Source organism: Myotis daubentonii, chromosome 18, assembly GCF_963259705.1.
Source record: "Myotis daubentonii chromosome 18, mMyoDau2.1, whole genome shotgun sequence".
In the NCBI taxonomy this organism is placed as follows: domain Eukaryota; kingdom Metazoa; phylum Chordata; class Mammalia; order Chiroptera; family Vespertilionidae; genus Myotis; species Myotis daubentonii.
Window position 1 is genome coordinate 7,267,547 of NC_081857.1, and position 17,938 is coordinate 7,285,484.

A 17,938-nucleotide genomic window follows, 5' to 3' on the forward strand; every position below is an offset into this window, starting at 1 on the left:
AATGAGCACAACAATGTAGAATAAAAGATCCTGATGTGTGTAACTTACCCTCACATGGTTCAGGGAGAGAAGGATTCTCATACACCCATATGTAGAACAAAGAGCAAACGACAGAGCAAATGGGATAAGATGTTAATGGGTGAATCTGGGTAAAGGTTATACTGGCATCTTTGGTATAATTTTTATTCTGGCAACTTTTCTAAATTTTCAGATAAAATGTATGTTTTTTAAGTACCTGGAAATAATATGACAGTAGAAAGAGGTTCCTGGGCACAGGACTGGGAAGTTGGGGAGGACAGGCTCCCAAATTTCCAACAGCAGGCTAGTGTTCTAGCACTATAGCCCAGGGTCAGTATCTCTCTTTGGTGTGAGCATAAGATAATTCCTTCCTTCGGTAAGAATTCTGGGGACATGTTTCAGTAGAATGAGCTAGGAGTTGGGAAACTACCAGTTAGCTTTTGCTACCTAACAAACCACTCCAGGACTCAGTGGCTCAAAACAACAAACATATTATTTCTCACAGTTCTGTGGTTTGGCTGTTCTGATCTGAGTTGAATGTAGCTGATACTGGATGGTATAAGATGACCTTATTCACAAATCTGAGCTCTCAGCTGAGATTACTGGGGCCAGTTAGGGCCATTCTCCTTATGATCTCTCTTCCTCCAGGAGGCTAGCTTGGGCTTGCTCAGGATGGCGGCAGAGGGATTCCCAGTGACAGCAGGGCAAGCCCAGTGTACAGGCACTTTTAAGCCTACCCTTGCACTGCAACTGCCAATGTCCAATGGGACAAAGCAAACTGTAGCCAAGCCCAAGGGTAGGTTTGTAGAGATAGGCCCCATCTCTCAGTGGGAGAAGCATCAAAGTCACCTTGCAAGGAGCCCTGCAAACAGCAATGGTAAGAGCTTGCAATCTACCAAGAGCCCTTCAGGAATTATAATCCTGTACACCTGAAAATTATATAATACTATTAGCCAATGTTACCCCAAGAGTTATTTTTTCTTTTTTAAAAAATTGTTATTGATAATTTGAGAAGAAAGACAAGAGAGAGAGAGAGAAGAGACAGACATGGATTTGTTACTCCACTTGTTTATTTGTTCATTGATTGGTTCTTGTATGGGCCACAACCCTGGCACATTGGGACAACACTCTAACCAACTGAGCAACCTGGTCAGGGTCCAATGTTACACCAACACATTTAGCAATAAAAATGTAAAGATGATGTGGTGAGTGACAGTATGAGAAAGGGGAGCCAGAAGGAAGGAGACCGGGAACAGAAGGTTGGAGGCCAGGAGCAGGATTAGGGGAGCAGAAAGCTTTACGGCCCTGTACTATCTTCCCACAGCAAGCTCTAGTAATTCGAGATGGAGAGAAGATGCAGATCAATGTAGAAAATGTGGTGGTGGGAGACCTGGTAGAAGTGAAGGGTGGAGACCGAATCCCCGCGGACATCCGGCTCATCTCTGCACAGGGATGTAAGGTGAGGCGATGTGGGAAGCTAGGGGAGGGAGAGCCCAGCATGGCCTTGAGGCACTGCGGTATCTGGGCTCAGTGCACGAAAGTACAATCTTATCATTCAGAACCTTGAGAAGTTACAAAGTGCAGATTTGAGGTTAGAGACAAGAAGGTGCTGATGTGTAAATTTGTGTTTCTCTCTGCACATCAATAATGATGAGCTGGTGGCAGACATAGCTGTGTCATCTTTATAAATAAATCTTTTTTTCCTCGTGCTCACCTTATGACTCCTTCCCATCTCAGGTGGACAACTCATCCTTGACGGGAGAGTCAAATCCCCAAACCCGCTCCCCTGATTTCACCCATGAGAACCCTCTGGAGACCAGAAACATGTGCTTCTTCTCCACCAACTGTGTGGAAGGTGAATATTGCATTATAAATATCCTTGATTCAAAAGCAGAGATTGAAAGAATTCAGGAAGTCTCTATCTTCTAAAGGTAGTAGGATAGGTAACAGCTGGCAAATAGTCTAGGCTCTCCATTATTCATGAGCTGTGTGACCTTGGTAAAAGGTCAAAGCCATCACCTTCACATTTGTACAATGATGATGCTAAAAGTCACTACCCTGTAGATTTTTATGTGGATTAAAGGAATAATACATAAAATGCTTCACACAAGACCTAACACATTGTAAGCGGCCTGTGATTATTCTAGATAGTGACTGGACTATGTTCTGTGAACTGGAAATAGCACAGAAGGGAGGAAAATAATTCAGCCTTCCTAGGTCATTCTTCTCCTGAGGTAAGCCCTATCTTCTTACTATTCAGAAAGAGGAGGTGGGCATTGGAAATTTGAGTTCCCAGAGGTGCCATTCAGTGTTGCTCCTGGTATCTCTGGCCAAAGTGGTAACAATGGACTCAATACTATGATGTCAACTTCACCTTTTCCCCTTAAGGAGGCCTGCACGACTCAATGGGCACACTTTAAAGTCATTATTCATACTGAAGAATCAATGTTTGGGTATCTAAGAAATAGCTATTTTTACCAATGGAATGCTTAGTATGTGTCAAGTGCTACAGATAACTCTGATTCTCAGAACACTATACAATAGACATTATCCCTATTTTACACATGAAAGACTAAGGTTTGAAGAAAGTAAACTCAACAGAAAAGATAGGGTCAAGGATTCTAAAGCAAGTTCCAGACCCTCCTTGGGAATAAAGCTTGCTAATGACCTATCTGGTAATAAAATTAGTTTATTTGGAATTAACTTATAAGATAAAGTAACATTAAGGCAAAAAAAAATTCAACTGGAAAGTAAAAAATAGATCAAAATGAATTTTTTAAAAATTTGATTGAACACAAAGATGCAAGTTAGCAAGCTTTCCCCACAAATTTTAGGAAGAAATTTCGTCAAAGTCCTCCTTCCAAAGTAAATTTTTTTGTCAGCAAAGTCTATGCATCAGGTAAGAGGGAAGGTGGGTGGTGGCATTCCACCTGAGACACAAGCATCTGGCTAGAATGGAGGCGCTTGAGGAGGAGACCTGAGGGATCCAAGATGTGACCAAGAGGGTGGAGCTCCGCTGAAGGAGTTCTTGACTGTTCAGTTGAGGGGTTTCTGTGTCATCTGCACACTAGTGGCATAGCTTTGACCTTGACCCCGGATCTTTGCCCCTCTGCTTTCATCTCTGTGGACTCTGACAGGGCTGCTTGTACAGACATCGCTCTTTGGGTTCTCATGCATCTGCATGGGGGCCCAAGCTGTAGCTCTGGCATTATATAGAAGGCTATAATGGGATATAGGAGGCTTGGCCTTGTTAACCTTCCCCACGGTTGCCATCAACCCACCCTGTCTCTAGACACATTGAGATTAGTTATTAAACCCCTTCTCTCCAAGCATGGGGAAACAAACCATAGCACAAGGAATGAAAAAGAAGAACTAGACTAAGCTCTGAACTAGCCTATAGGTATAGGTGAAAGAGATATAGGTGACACCCGGCTCTATTCCCCCCAAAAAATATAAACCCTTTGAGCACCTCTCAATCATTTTAGTATTTTCCTGTCACAAAGCTCAATGAATGCCTCTGGCAACCAGTCTGAAACGCATGTAGAGAGTACCTCTGACTGGGAACTTTCCAGAACCTCCACCTAACACTGACCTGACCTGTCTGCTGTCTGAATAGGACCATGTTCTGAGACTCATCCAGCTGACGGGGACTTTGAAAATATATGATAGATGTCGTGGGAGCGGCCAGATTAGAGCTGCCCCGCTAATTACACATGTGACTTTATGTCTGCCCTTCTGGAGACGCCGAATTCATCTAAATGAAGAAAAGGATTAAACTAATATTTGAGCGCCTACTATGTACCCAACCCTCTTCTAGGCTCTTTTAGGAACATTCATTCCTCACAGCTTTGTAGGTGCTTCCATCCCCTCTTAAAGACGAGGAAACCGCATCTCACAGCAGCTACGTAACTTGCCCCAGGGCACACAGCGGGAACATTAGGAAGTTGAATTTTCGGCCCTGAGTCTTTCTGATTCTAAAACAAGTACTATTTCCATAATATGTTGCTTTTCTGGGCAGTTCTGGCTGTGACTTTAATGGTAGGAATTTCAGCCATTGTGGTAAAGCAGGAAGAATTGTTTTGAGTTAAGAACCTTGCCAGGTCCCTCCAAGCCATGCAGGGGAGTGGTCTGCAGCAGGTGTGTGTAAAGCCAAACATGAAGTCCCAGCTCCCCTTCTGATTGGGGCAGTGCTGGCGGAGGTAAGAGCACAGAAGCCTGGCTGTGATGGCCTATCCTACCCAGCAGGGGTCAGGCTGGCTCCAGCCAGCAAAGCAGGGAGGGGGCTCAGGTCAGAGCAGGGTTCCTCACCTCAACACGATTGACATTTGGGCGGACTAATTCACTGTATGGGGAGAAGAGGCCTGTCCTGGGATAGCAGGATGGTTAGCAGCATCCTTGCCCTCTACCCACGAGATGCCGGTAGCAACGCCCTCCCACCCAGTTGAATGTCTCTAGATATTGTCGAATGTCTTCTGAGGGACAAATGGCCCCCAATTGAGAACCAATGGGTCAGAGGATAAGAAAATACTGGAACAAAGATAGGACTCTAGCAGATAAGTGACCTCTATTTCTGGGGATCTGGAAACTTTCAGTTACTGAGGGCACACTAAGAAACATATAGACAATAGAAGACATTTAAATTAAGTGTAATATAGACCTTCTTGACAGTGAAGACAATCAGGCAATAAAATTGGGTCTCTCTGTGAAATCTCTTCATATATATATATATTAGATTAGGAGACCCTTATTTGTAGAAGCTAAATATGAGGAGAATAGAACATGATGACTTCTCAGAGGTTCTGGAGTTTCCACCTTGTGTTTGACCACTGACAGCTTTTGTACTAACCAAATCTAATATCCTTCCCAATGAGACTCCCCGCTTCATCCACAGGCACAGCCCGGGGCATCGTGGTTTCCACAGGAGACGCCACAATGATGGGCCGCATTGCCACCCTGGCCTCAAGCCTGAGAGTTGGCAAGACCCCCATTGCTATAGAGATTGAACACTTTATTCAGATGATCACCTCACTGGCCGTCTTCCTTGGTATCGCTTTCTTCACGCTCTCCATTTTCTTGGGCTACGGCTGGCTGGAGGCTGTCATTTTCCTTATTGGCATCATTGTGGCCAATGTCCCTGAGGGGCTGCTGGCCACTGTCACTGTGAGTAGCCGGGGTAGAGGGTGGCCTCAGGGCAGACAAACCACTAGTATCTCTTTCATTGTCCAACCTCTCAAGTACAGTGTACCCCTGATGTATACACAGATGTCAAATCATTTAGCATTCCAAATTACTTTTATTTGCCCTCACCATATTTTCTGGTGCATTCTTTTCTTCTCAATGAGAAAGGAAGTGAGTTGCATTGCAGAAAACATTAGATTATACATATTGGGGCGTGAATTCCTGTCCTGGCTGGTGAACTTGTCCGAATCACTCACTTCCAGGCCTCAATTTATTCCTCAGTTTATAAAGGGAGATTAATTTAGAATCATGGAATCTTATTGGAGAGGATTCCAAAGCCCATATAAATTCAACTTTCCAGTCAATGCTGACTATCTTGCACAAAGTCCTTGGGAGATGATGGTCATTTCTAGTCATGGGAAGCCCATCCCTTTTTATTCTCTGTTCATTTCATTGTTGGGCTGCTCTAGTTTGATTGCATTGTGTTGAACAGAACTGTGTTTGGTCTCAGTTTTCCCAGCTGAGGAAATACAAAATAAGTCAATTCTCTCTCTCCTACAAACCACCCTTTAGATTTTTGACAGTAACCATTATGTTGCCTCAAACTCTCCAGGTAGGTGGTGAAATAATAATCCCGTTTCCCTTAGCCATATGACACCCTCTTTGGGCCCCTGGTCTTGCTGACCACTTGTTTAGGATATGCTTTATCTTACTAAAATAAAAATGAGTGTACTACTCAGGGTGTGGTTGGACTAGCACAAAAACATTGGGACTAGGAAGAAACCAAGATGGCAGCATAGGTAAACACCAGGAATTGCTGCCTTGCACAACCACTTCAAAAATACAACTAAAAGACAAAACGGACATCATCCAGAACCACAGGAAGGCTGGCTGAGTGGAAATTCTACAACTGGAAGGAAAGAGAAAAGCACACTGAGACTCAGAGGAGATGCGGAAGTAAAGTGCAGAGGTACGGAGGTGCACATGGAAAGGGCTGGCAACTGAGGACACGGTTGTCTTTTTCAATCAGGAGGGAGTCTCAAGCTTCCGACTGCTCTGAACTCCAGTTCCAGGTGAGTCTCTGGGGACCCAGACTCATATGGGGAGAAACTGGACTGTCTGACATGGGTCGGAACTCGAGGGCGGCTTTCTCTCAGAGGTACTTGCAGCTATTACTGGGACACTGAGACGCGGGGCCTCTTAGGGTAGGATTGAGGATCTGCCATAGCTGTTTGCTCCACCCTGTTGATTCCCTGAGACCCCACCCCACCCAAGCTGTGCACAGAGGCTTTTGCATATGAAAGGCCTGGCCCTTTGCAATCTGAAAATTACCTAACAATCTGCAGCTGGGTCAGAGAGACCCAGAACTTCCAAAAGAAGGCCCAAGGCCCCACAACAGCTTGCATTGCTTCACAGTTGGGCCTCATCTGGGCACCTCCAAATTCCAAACATAGAAGAGGAATTTGCAGATCTCTCCATAGCTCCTGCTGGGTAGCCTCAGGCAGAGGCTAAATTAGCACCTCCTTAGAGATCCAAGAGCCTATGTACCCAGTGGTCAGATTGGGACCATCCAGATTACAACTCCTCAGATCCATAAGGGACACACTCAGGGGGCAGACTGAGTGAGCACCAAAGCCCCACTGAAGCAAGTCTTGCCCCAGAAGGGTGTCTCCAGCACAGAAGTTCTCCCACTGTAGACACAGCTGATTCACACAGCCAATTGGCCTGGAGGTCAATTCCTCCCAGTGATACCTACAACAATCAAGGCTTAACTACAACAAGACTGTGCACAAAGCCCACAAAGGGGTGCACCAAGAGTGTCCACCTCAGGTAATTGGGGAGGCTGAGCCACTGGGCCCTATAAGACAGCTAGCACAGAAAGCCACTCTATCAACACAGGGAAGCATAAAAAAATGTGGAGACAAAGATGCAGGTCACAAATGACAGAAATAGAGGAAAGCAAACTACTGGATATAGAGTTCAAAACCAAACTTATAAGGTTTTTCAAGAATTTTCTAGAAACCGCTGATAAATTTCGTGAGACCCTCAAGAAATCTAGTAAGACCCTCTAGGATATGAACAAGGACCAACTAGAAATTAAGCATACACTGACTGAAATAAAGAATATTATACAGAGTTCCAACAGCAGACTAGAGGATTGCAAGAATCAAGTCAAAGATTTGAAATACGAAGAAGCAAAAATCACCCAACCAGAAAAACAAAAAGAAAAAAGAATCCAAAAATATGAAGATAGTGTAAGAAGCCTCTGGGACAACTTCAAGCGTATCCACATCTGAATTATGGGGGTGCCAGAAGAAGAGAGAGAGCAAAATATTGAAAACCTATTTGAAGATATAATGACAGAAAACTTCCCCCACCTGGTGAAAGAAATAGACTTACAAGTCCAGGAACCGCAGAGAACCCCAAACAAAAGGAATCCAAAGAGGACCACACCAAGACACATCATAATTAAAATGCCAAGAGCAAAAGACAAAGAGAGAATCTTAAAAACAGCAAGAGAAAGAAACTCAGTTACCTACAAGGGAGTACCCATACGATTGTCAGCTGATTTCTCAACAGAAACTTTGCAGGCCAGAAGGGAGTGGCAAGAAATATTCAAAGTGATGAATAGCAAGAACCCATAACCAAGATTACTTTACCCAGCAAAGCTATCATTCAGAATTGAAGGTCAGATAAAGAGCTTCACAGATAAGAAAAAGCTAAAGGAGTTCATCACCACCAAACCAGTATTATATGAAATGCTGAAAGGTATCCTTTAAGAAGAGGAAGAAGAAGAAAAAGGTAAAGATACAAATTATGAACAACAAATACACATCTATCAAGTGAATCTAAAAATCAAGTGAATAAATAATGAACAGAATAAACTGGTGAATATAATAGAATCAGGGGCATAGAAAGGGAGAGGACTGACTATTCTGGGGGAGGAAAGGGGTGTGGGGGGTGCAGAAAGAGACTGGACAAAAATCGTACACCTATGGATGAGGATGGGGGGGGGGAGGGGGATAAGGGCAGAGGGTGGGGTGGGAACCTGGTGAAGGGGAGCTCTAAAATTCAATGGAAAAAAATATCAGGTGAAGATTAACCAAAAAAAATTATTTTTAGTGCTGCAATATTTCTTCTCAATTTCATCATTTTTCCATTGTTTTTTTAAAAATAAATTGGTACATCCATATACACACACATTCCATACATAGCATCTTATTCCACAATAAAAGATTAGCTAATGCGGGCCTTGGAAAGATTGAACTTGAAAAAGAGGTGTGGCCTGAACTTGAATGAAAAAGAGGCTGCTGGATAGAAAAGACGAAAGGACCATGGGGGAGTGGAATATATCAGGGAAAATCAGATCATCACTCTCTAGAATGCCTGGTAAAGGAATACACTCTGGTTTTAAAACTGCCTTGAAGCCCAAACTTTCCTAATCACTTTCCTAATTTCCTTTCCTGTAGCCACAGATGGAGGGTTTTTGTTTTTTTAAATAGATAGGAAATTAGTACAAAAAATTAAATTAGCCAAAAACAAATCAGATTTCCAAAACACGATGTGATATGAGTAGCCAATATCTTCTCTCCACTTGTTCTCTTGACTTTTCATGGCCTTAGGTGTGTCTGACCCTGACAGCCCAGCGCATGGCGAAGAAGAACTGCCTGGTGAAGAACTTGGAGGCAGTGGAGACGCTGGGCTCCACCTCCACCATCTGCTCTGACAAGACGGGCACCCTCACCCAGAACCGTATGACCGTTGCCCACTTGTGGTTCGATAAGACCATCTATGAGTCCGACACGAGTGAAGAACGCCTTGGTGACTAGTGGCATCGGTGGGCCAAGAGTGAAAGGGTTTGGGGGATTGTGATGAGTGAGCTGAGAGGCAATGGTGAGTTCAGACAAAGAGAAGACAGCTGGAAGGCGAGTGAGGGAAAGAAGGTGTGGATGAAAGATGCCTCTGTGAAGTTGTGGGGTACAGACAGGATGGAAATGACTCCCTGCTTTAAGCTCCCCTCTCCCTTGCTCACGTCTGCTCTTTCTCCCCAGCACATACATTTGACAAGAGCTCCGATACCTGGCCTATCCTGGCCCGAATCGCTGGCCTCTGCAACCGGGCTGACTTTAAGGCTAACCAGGAGGACGTTCCGATAGCTAAGGTGTCGGGCCCAAGGGGGTGGAGGGTACCTTAGTGTCCAGGGTATAACCCACCCTCTCCCCCCAAAAGATCTCTTTCCTGGCGCTCAGTGACTTCCCCAGGCACCCCCTCCCCACTGGCCCCTCTCCTTGTCCCGGGCTTATACAGAAACCCCCTCCTGACAGCGGACAACAGCAGGGGACGCTTCTGAGTCGGCCCTCCTCAAGTTCATCGAGCAGTCCTACTGCTCCGTGAAGGAGATGAGAGAGAAAAGCCCCAAGGTGGCAGAGATCCCCTTTAATTCTACCAACAAGTACCAGGTACAGAACCCAGGAAAGTCGGAGAATGATTGGCGAGGGGGGCGCATTTGGGGGGAAATGGGAGTTTTGTCTTCTGCCTCACCTCTGAGCAGTAGGATAGAGAGGGCGGACAGCCAGCATCCCAGCTAGGAAGAAGGCTCACCTCAAGGAAAGGTAATAAGCAGGTGAAGGGAGCAGCAGGCGATAAAAGGGAGAGGTGCTGAGCCCTAAGCAGAGTGGGAGACCCCACTCCCTGTGAAAAGAGTGAGTCATCAAAGGCTCTCTTCAGGCTGGAGGCGGGAGGGGGTGGGGGGGAGTCACGTGACAGTCCCTGCAGCTGTCAGGAGGCATCTCTCTGACTGCTGCCCTGCTGGCCAGCGGAATAGGCTGGGTGTACCAGACACTCCCCAGAGGCGCCAGATTTCATTAGTCACCTTTTTTTTTTTTCATTCCATGCCCACAGTTCTAGTGGCTGCATCGGGTAAGCGGGTAAGCCATCAGGGGTCTCCAGCGTGTTTGTGAGTTTCATTTCCCAGGAGCAATTTGTCCGCTATCCAGGGAGGAGTGGCAAGGAAGGAGAAGTGCCAAGTGAGGGGCATTGGTGGCATTAACCACACACTCCGTGAGAGGACAGGGAAACCGGGATTTCTTTCCCACGTTGGAATCCTGGCACACTTTGAAGTGTGGAAGGTTGGGAGTGGTGGCATTGCCAGGACGGGAACTCTACCGGCTAAGGTTTGAGTTCTGTGGGACAATTGTGATCTGCTCAGGAGAGTGGCGTTCTCTAAGTTCACGCACGACTGTAAAGGTCAGACATTCGGGTGTGGTAACAGAGCAGAAAGGAGACTCCCAAGGCCAGTGCTGCATTTGTGTCTTAAATTGCACGTAATCGTCAATAGCCAAGATATGAAAGCAACCCAAGTGCCCATTAATGGACGATTGGATAAAAACATTGTGGTTTAAGAAAATGTGGTCCTTTTTTATGAAAAAAAAAGAAAATGTGGTGGTACATATAGATAATGGAATATTACCTGGCCCTAAAAAAGGAATGAAATCTTACCACGTGTGACAGCATGGATGGACCTAGAGCAGCGATGGCGAACCTATGACACGCGTGTCAGAGGTGACACGTGAACTCATTTTTTTGGTTGATTTTTCTTTGTTAAATGGCATTTAAATATATAAAATAAATATCAAAAATAGAAGTCTTTGTTTTACTATGGTTGCAAAGATCAACAAATTTCTAGATGTGACACGGCACCAGAGTTAAGTTAGGGTTTTTCAAAATGCTGACACGCCGAGCTCAAAAGGTTCGCCATCGCTGACCTAGAGGGTACCATGCTAAGGAAAATAAGTCAGTCAGAGAAAAACAAATACCATATGATTTCACTTATATTTGGAATCTAACGAATAAAATAAACAAAGTTGAAACAGACTGATGGTTACCAGAGGAGAGGGGATTTAGGGGGCTGAGTGGAAAAGGTGAAGGATTAAGAAGTATCTTGAGAGTTACAAAATACTCAAAGCACAGGGAATATAATCAATAATATTTTCATAGCTATGTATGGTGCCAGGTGGGCACTAGACTTATTGGGGAGAACCCTGTGTTTAATATAGGATTGCCCGGCCGGCCTGGCTTAGCGGTTGAGCATCGACCTATGAACCAGGAGGTCACGGTTCGATTCCTGGTTGGGGCACATGCCCAGGTTGTGGGCTCGATCCCCAGTGTGTGGTGTGCAGGAGGCAGCCAGTCAGTGATTCTCTCTCATCGTTGATGTTTCTACCTCTCTCTCCCTCTCTCCTCCTCTCTGAAATCAATAAAATATAATTTTTAAAAAAGAGTATAGGATTGTCTAACCACTATGCTGTATACTTGAAACTAATACCAAATAATATTTTTTTAAATGATAAAACTAAGAGCAGAAATTCATGTATAAACATTTTTAAATCATAAGAAAGCATTTTCTAAAAAAAACCAAAAACACATGGAATAGTGCTGGCGCCCAGAGAACATATACTAAAATTGGAACAATACAGAGAAGATTAGTGTGGCCCCGATAACATGCAGATTAGTTCATCATTATGTATTTTTATATCTGAAACTTGCTTAAGAGGGTAGATCTTAAAGGTTTTCATCACAAAGAATATTCATAAAAAATATTCATTACCGAACATAATAAAATAACAAAAGCTAGATAGAGTCTAAAAGCCCAATTACCGATATCTTCACAATGAACACCGAACAAGTAAGGGTTAAAGAACTAGATCCACTGTTTTTTGTCTCAACGGGCTTTTAGTCGGTGTAATCAGATAGGTCTTTTAGGCTCAAACTGCAAACTTATTTCCACTTTTTTTCTGACATTTAGTGGCCCCACTAACCAGACAGAATTTTGTGCTAGACAGGCCTGATTAAAGCCTTTGACCGGAAAGAATTAGGTGCCTCTCCCTCTGTATGGTTCAGAATAAAAGCAAAACACAGCCACATTTGTTGGAATGTCCAACGAAATAGCAGCGCTACCCAAAATGACGACGTTAGTGCTGTCTCTGAGCTCTTGAATATCAAACACCAAAATCCTCCTCCGTGGTGTGCCCTGTGCTCAGCCGCCGCCAGCACGCAGCTCTGGCGCTTTGCAGGGGACCTGCTTGCTGGAGGTTCCAGGAAAGCCCTCTGGCTACGTTCACTCCCTGCAGACAGCTGCCTTCACTAGCTTGCTCTTGGGGTAGTTGGAGGCCCCAGTGTGCAAGGTATTTCTTAGCCTGCAGGCCTTTTCCCTCCCTGAGATGAAAATGAAAGAAAAAAAGTTCTCTGTTCTCCTATTTCCAGATTATTTTTCCCATATTTTCATCTGCAATTTCTATCAAGATGTGGTTTTTCTGTGACCAAGTTAACAGCTAACGTAGGCCTTGCTGTCATCCCCACCAATCTCCAATAAATAGCCCACACAGATGTATTCAGCACTCAGAACGTTAAGCTTTTTAAACCTTTGCAGCTTCTGCTTAAATAAGGCAAGGTGCTTCCTCTCAACTGCTCAAGCGTATTCTCAATATCACCGAACCGGTTTTGTTTTGTTTTTTTTGAAAGTTCCAGTGGACCGACTTTGCCCAGGCTGCACACACAGGCTTACCCCTTGCTTAGCCTTTGGGCGGTGCAGCCTGGCCTCTCTCTGCACCAGCTCACGTCCTATCCATGTGCTAATTTTGCTACCCAACAGGCAGTGCAGCAGGAATTTCCTGTGGATCCTAACAGGAACCCCACAGAGAACTCCTTTGCACGGATCAGAGATCAAGGGAAAATGCAAAACCAAAGTTGACCTGATTTCTCTCTCCTCCTTGTGTGTTGTTCCTCTGGTTTCCTTCATAAATATGCCCTTCTCTCCCCCCACTAGCCATACTGACCCTGACCCCCCACGGCCCACCCACACCATCCAGCCCCTCTCAGGGGACTTTCTCGTGATTTTAGGAAGGGGTGGAGAGGGGACTAGAATGAGTAACCTATTTTTGAATTGTGTTTCACAGTTTTTAAAGGGTTTTGTTTTTGTTTGCAAATATTAACTATCATACAAACTCAGTGAAGTAGGCACTGCAGATCCTTTTGCATTTCATCAAAAAACACTGAGGTTTTGAGAAGTCAAATGGGTTGACCTGAGGCCATGAGGCATCCAGCCAGCTCAGGACACAGGTCTTTGGGCCCTAAGCTTTCTCTCCTGCCCGCTTTGGCCGGCCCACCACTTCTCTCCAGCCCTCCAGGCAGAGAGGAAGCAGGGAAAGTGAGGCACCAGCTTCTGCCCTCAGCCTCCGGTGGGGCTGAGAAGACAGAGATCCGTGTGCAAACAAAACCAGCCGGAGGTTCCGGGACAGGGGGAGGGGTGGGCTGGCCCTGGGTGGAGGAAGGCCTGTATTGTTCTGGCACAAAGGAAACGGAGGGTATAAAACCGGTTGCCTGTCTGTTTTACCCTCAAAAACCTTTCCCTTGCTCTTTTGCCCCCACCCTGCTCTCCTGTCCCACCCGTGCCTCCTCTCCTCTCCCTAGATGTCCATCCACCTTCGGGAAGACAGTTCCCAGGCCCATGTGCTGCTGATGAAGGGGGCTCCTGAGAGGATCTTGGAGTTTTGCTCTAGTTACATTCTGAATGGGCAGGAGTACCCACTGGACAGTGACATGAAAGAAGCCTTCCAAAGTGCCTACATGGAACTGGGAGGTCTGGGGGAACGCGTGCTAGGTGAGTGGGCTGGGGGGGAGCCCCCTTGCAAGAATGGCGTCGAAGTGATTCTGATTCGTGGGGTGCAAAATCTAGGATGCTGGGGTGAGCGGGATGGGGACATACATCGCTAATGACGACTGGTCCCCTGTGTCTCTCCCCAGGGTTCTGCTACTTGAACCTGCCTAACACTTTCTCCAAGGGATTCAAGTTTAACACAGATGAAATCAACTTCCCCATGTCCAACCTTTGCTTCGTGGGGCTGATAGCCATGATCGACCCTCCCCGCGCGGCAGTGCCTGATGCAGTGAGCAAGTGTCGCAGCGCAGGGATCAAGGTAAAGCTGGAGGGCCCCAGAAGCCGCGCCTGTCCCCGATCAGGACAGCAGCGGAAGGCCTTGCACAGAGTTGGTTCTTAATAATTCCGCTCTCATGGATTTCTGTTTCCTTCAGCTTAGAATGTTTTCGTCTTAAGAGACTAAGAGTAAATGTCCTCTCTGGTTAGACTCCTGTCTTTCATGGAACATTAGAATCCTCAAGAGAACTTTAAAGATCTGATATCCCGGCCCATGGCATTAGAAACTCTCAGGGTGAGACCCAGGCATCTGCATTTTTTAAAAACTTGCCCAGAGAGTCCAATGTGCCGAGAGGTTTGAGAACCAGTGTCCTAGGACGGTGCTGCTCCAACTCATGTGCATGTGACATGGACACCGTCTCTGTTCCTGCCTGATCTGCTGGATCCCAGACTTGGAAGAGGGCAGGTTGCAGTGGGGGGCAGGGGCACCTTGAAGGTGTTTAAGGAGAGCTAGCTGCCGTTAGACCTGGCTTTATCTTAGACCCTTGACTCTTGGCAGTTGGTTTGGAGGCAGCCTGGGCCAAGCTAAGTTCAAGGATGGGCCATAGAGGAGTGAGAGCCAAGGAATGGATGAAGAAAATTATGTTGAGTGAATCCCCTAATTACTACAAGATGTCTGGGGGTGATGGAGTTCTTGGCAGAGACAGCATTATTATAACACATCTACATAGGCCAACCAGGTCATCCTGATATGCCCCAACGGTTCCATGCGCTGCCGTAGCATATTGTGGGAGCCACGTGGAGAGGGGCTTTGTTTGCATTTCCGAGCTGTGACGCGGGCTGCCAGAGTGAGGAGTAACGCAGGGGATGTGCCTAACATTCATCTCATCTGGGAGTTCGTGGATCTCTGCAGCAAGAAGTAACAATTGTGCCCACGGGTGGGGAGGCCGGAACTGGAGACAAAGGGGTGACTTTAGCCAGGACATCCTCACAGCCCGAGGCAGAACGAGGCTGCCTAGAGCGGGCAGGGGCCTCTGTGCTTTCTGGGCCACGGCTTGCTCTGCACACGGGCTCGCAGGTCTTGTTGTAATTTCTTGCTCCTTCTGGACCCTACGCCGGCAGGAACTTGGCAGCCTTGGTGGGGAGTTTGAATCCTCCCTTGCCTTACAGGGAAGGGAAAGACTTGCCATGACCACACGTAGTGGACACATGGGGGGCTGTCCCACAGGGAAGAGCCGTTCAGGGTCCACTCCGTCACGGGGTCGATGCGGAACTGATGGACAGCACTCGGCTGCTGGGAGAGGGCGGGTGACATCTGCGGGGCAGCAGCGTTTTACAAGAAGTGACTGTGGAACTGGCATTTCCGAGGTAGAGCCATGTGCTCGGGTCTTTGGAATAACCGATTTATAAAAAACACAAAAATGAAAATATCTATTTGCCACTACCTGAGGCTCTCGGGAGCGTGGAGCGACTGGACCCACGCGCTGAGCCTGGCCCCCTCTACAGACCGCAGCAGAGCGGTGAGGCCGCAGCAGCGCTGCCAGCCCTGGAGCGGCCTCTCAGATGCATGTGAGCCGGGGAAGCGGGTACAAGAGGGCAGCTTGCAGGGCTGCGTGCGGACATCAGAGGCCCAGTCAGCAGGAAGAAGTTAGCAATGAAATTCTTTTCATACTTCACAAATTCCAGAGACTGCCAGATGCCCTGTACCTCGCAGGGAGCCATTCTCTGCGGAACTGCGCTTCTATTGTCTGCGTGCATCTCCACTCGCTGAGAAACTGCGTCCTGGGAACGGGCTCTCGGGGTGCCTGGCATGGAGGTGGTACTGCCAGGAGCTGCTACAGAACCGTGCATTTGAATGTCAGACTGGGCTAGGGACCAGGGACGTACCCGGACGATACCACGCCTGGCCTATAGGTCTCAGGTCACTATTGATGAGCCACTGGGAAGCTCAGGGCACTGTCAGCCCAAAAGGCGCCGCTGAGGGCTCAGTCTGAACCACATCTGGAATCTTCTAATCTTCTGTGCAGTTCCCTCCCAGACCCTCACTTTATCCCACCCCCACAGGCCGAGCCTGGTGAGGGTCCAGTCCCCACAACGGAGCCAGGGTGCTTGAAACCAGTGGTGTGGCTAACAGCTCACAGTGTTGACCTTCCTCCGGCTCTGGAGCCCCAGCTTAGCCACACTCTCTTCTTCCAGCACAGCCCGGGGTGCCGGTATGAATGATGAGGGCTCCGAGGAAAACTAAAAGGCTTCTCTCCACGCTCTGAACGTAGATAGGCTGGCTTTTCCAGGACCTCTGCTCCAGAAGCAGTTGGATAGTTCAGCCACAGTCAGAGTGTCCCTCCTGCTCCCTTGGAGCCTGAAAACCCAGGTTCTAGGGAATTATGGGCGCTGGTGCCCAGGAAGCAGCCATTCCTTCATTCCCTTTTAAAAATATATATATGTTTTTATTGATTTCAGAGAGGAAGGAAGAGGGAGCGAGAGATAGAAACATCAATGATGAGAATCAATGATCGGCTGTCTCCTGCACGCCCCCCACTGGGGATCGAGGCCGCAAACCGGGCACGTGCCCTTGACTGAAATCGAACCTGGGACCCTTCAGTCCGCAGGCCGATGCTCCATCCACCGAGCCAAACCAGCCAGGGCAGTGATGGCGAACCTATGACACGCGTGTCAGAGGTGACCCGCGAACTCATTTTTTTGGTTGATCTTTCTTTGTTAAATGGCATTTAAATATATAAAATAAATATCAAAAATATACATCTTCTTTTTACTATGGTTGCAAATATCAAAAAATTTCTATATGTGACACAGCACCAGAGTTAAGTTAGGGTTTTTCCAAATGCTGACACGCTGAGCTCAAAAGGTTCGCCATCACTGGGCTAGGGCCATTCCTTCATTGCTTGATTTGATCATTGTTCGTTGCTGGATTACTATGTGTTAGGCAGCGTGCTAAGGCAGGAAACGTCACAGAGCTCTCAGCAGTGTCGGGGAGAGACACGTGTGAGCAATCGTCCAGGGTAAAGCAGAGAATGCTAGGAAAGCACGGAGCACGGACCCCTGACCTTTGGGAAGGAATGGGGCCCGGGTGGTAACAGCCATGCAAGAAGGGCTGAAATTTAGGGGCACAGGGAGGCAGCGGGGAAAAGAGGAAGGCGTGAGACTCAGAATGCACCTGGGCCTTGATGGAACTTCACTCGGCAGATGGAATATTCCAGATGTTCCTTTATTACCGTTTGTTCTATGTGTAGGCATTTCTGTCTTTGAGCTTAAAGAAGCAGAATAGCTTCTGAAGCAATTAAATGAAATTCTGAATATAGCAATATATCTCAGTCTCTGACTTCCTCCTAGAAAACCTAGTACTCAAACTGCCTTACGTTTTATGACCTGATGATCCTGGCCCACCCCCAAGGGTTGAAGGGAGAGTTCTTAGGAATGAGCTCCTGAAAGCAGTGGTCTGTGAGCTCGCAGAGAGAACGGTGAGGGACCCAGGACCTCCCGGAAGACGGTTCCACTCCTCTTCTCTCCCTCCCCAACACAGGTGATTATGGTGACAGGGGATCATCCCATCACAGCCAAGGCCATTGCCAAGGGTGTGGGCATCATCTCAGAAGGTAATGAGACCGAAGAGGACATTGCTGACCGGCTCAAGATCCCTGTCGACCAGGTCAATAGCAGGTGAGACCCCTGAAGAACTCAGATCTTCCATGTTTTCATCTCTGATCAGCCTGCCCCACCCAGATCCCACTCACTACCGTTCCTGAGGGAACCTGCAGCAGGTCGGATGTGCAGGGTTTACATAGTGCAAAG

The 17,938-nt window shown here is 47.0% G+C and overlaps 1 protein-coding gene and 1 pseudogene across 1 annotated transcript in view; both read left to right on the top strand.

Annotated features, from left to right (window-relative positions):
* LOC132220619 (sodium/potassium-transporting ATPase subunit alpha-4) overlaps nucleotides 1–17,938 on the top strand; it is a 33,410-nt gene that overhangs the window by 4,951 nt on the left and 10,521 nt on the right. Inside the window, exons 5-13 of the mRNA XM_059673903.1 lie at nucleotides 1,343–1,477; nucleotides 1,756–1,873; nucleotides 4,910–5,178; nucleotides 8,820–9,018; nucleotides 9,249–9,358; nucleotides 9,522–9,656; nucleotides 13,666–13,855; nucleotides 13,999–14,171; nucleotides 17,670–17,806. Coding sequence (XP_059529886.1) covers nucleotides 1,343–1,477; nucleotides 1,756–1,873; nucleotides 4,910–5,178; nucleotides 8,820–9,018; nucleotides 9,249–9,358; nucleotides 9,522–9,656; nucleotides 13,666–13,855; nucleotides 13,999–14,171; nucleotides 17,670–17,806 — 1,466 coding nt within the window. The remainder of the gene's footprint in view (nucleotides 1–1,342; nucleotides 1,478–1,755; nucleotides 1,874–4,909; nucleotides 5,179–8,819; nucleotides 9,019–9,248; nucleotides 9,359–9,521; nucleotides 9,657–13,665; nucleotides 13,856–13,998; nucleotides 14,172–17,669; nucleotides 17,807–17,938) is intronic.
* LOC132221420 (U6 spliceosomal RNA) lies at nucleotides 11,629–11,727 on the top strand (annotated as a pseudogene).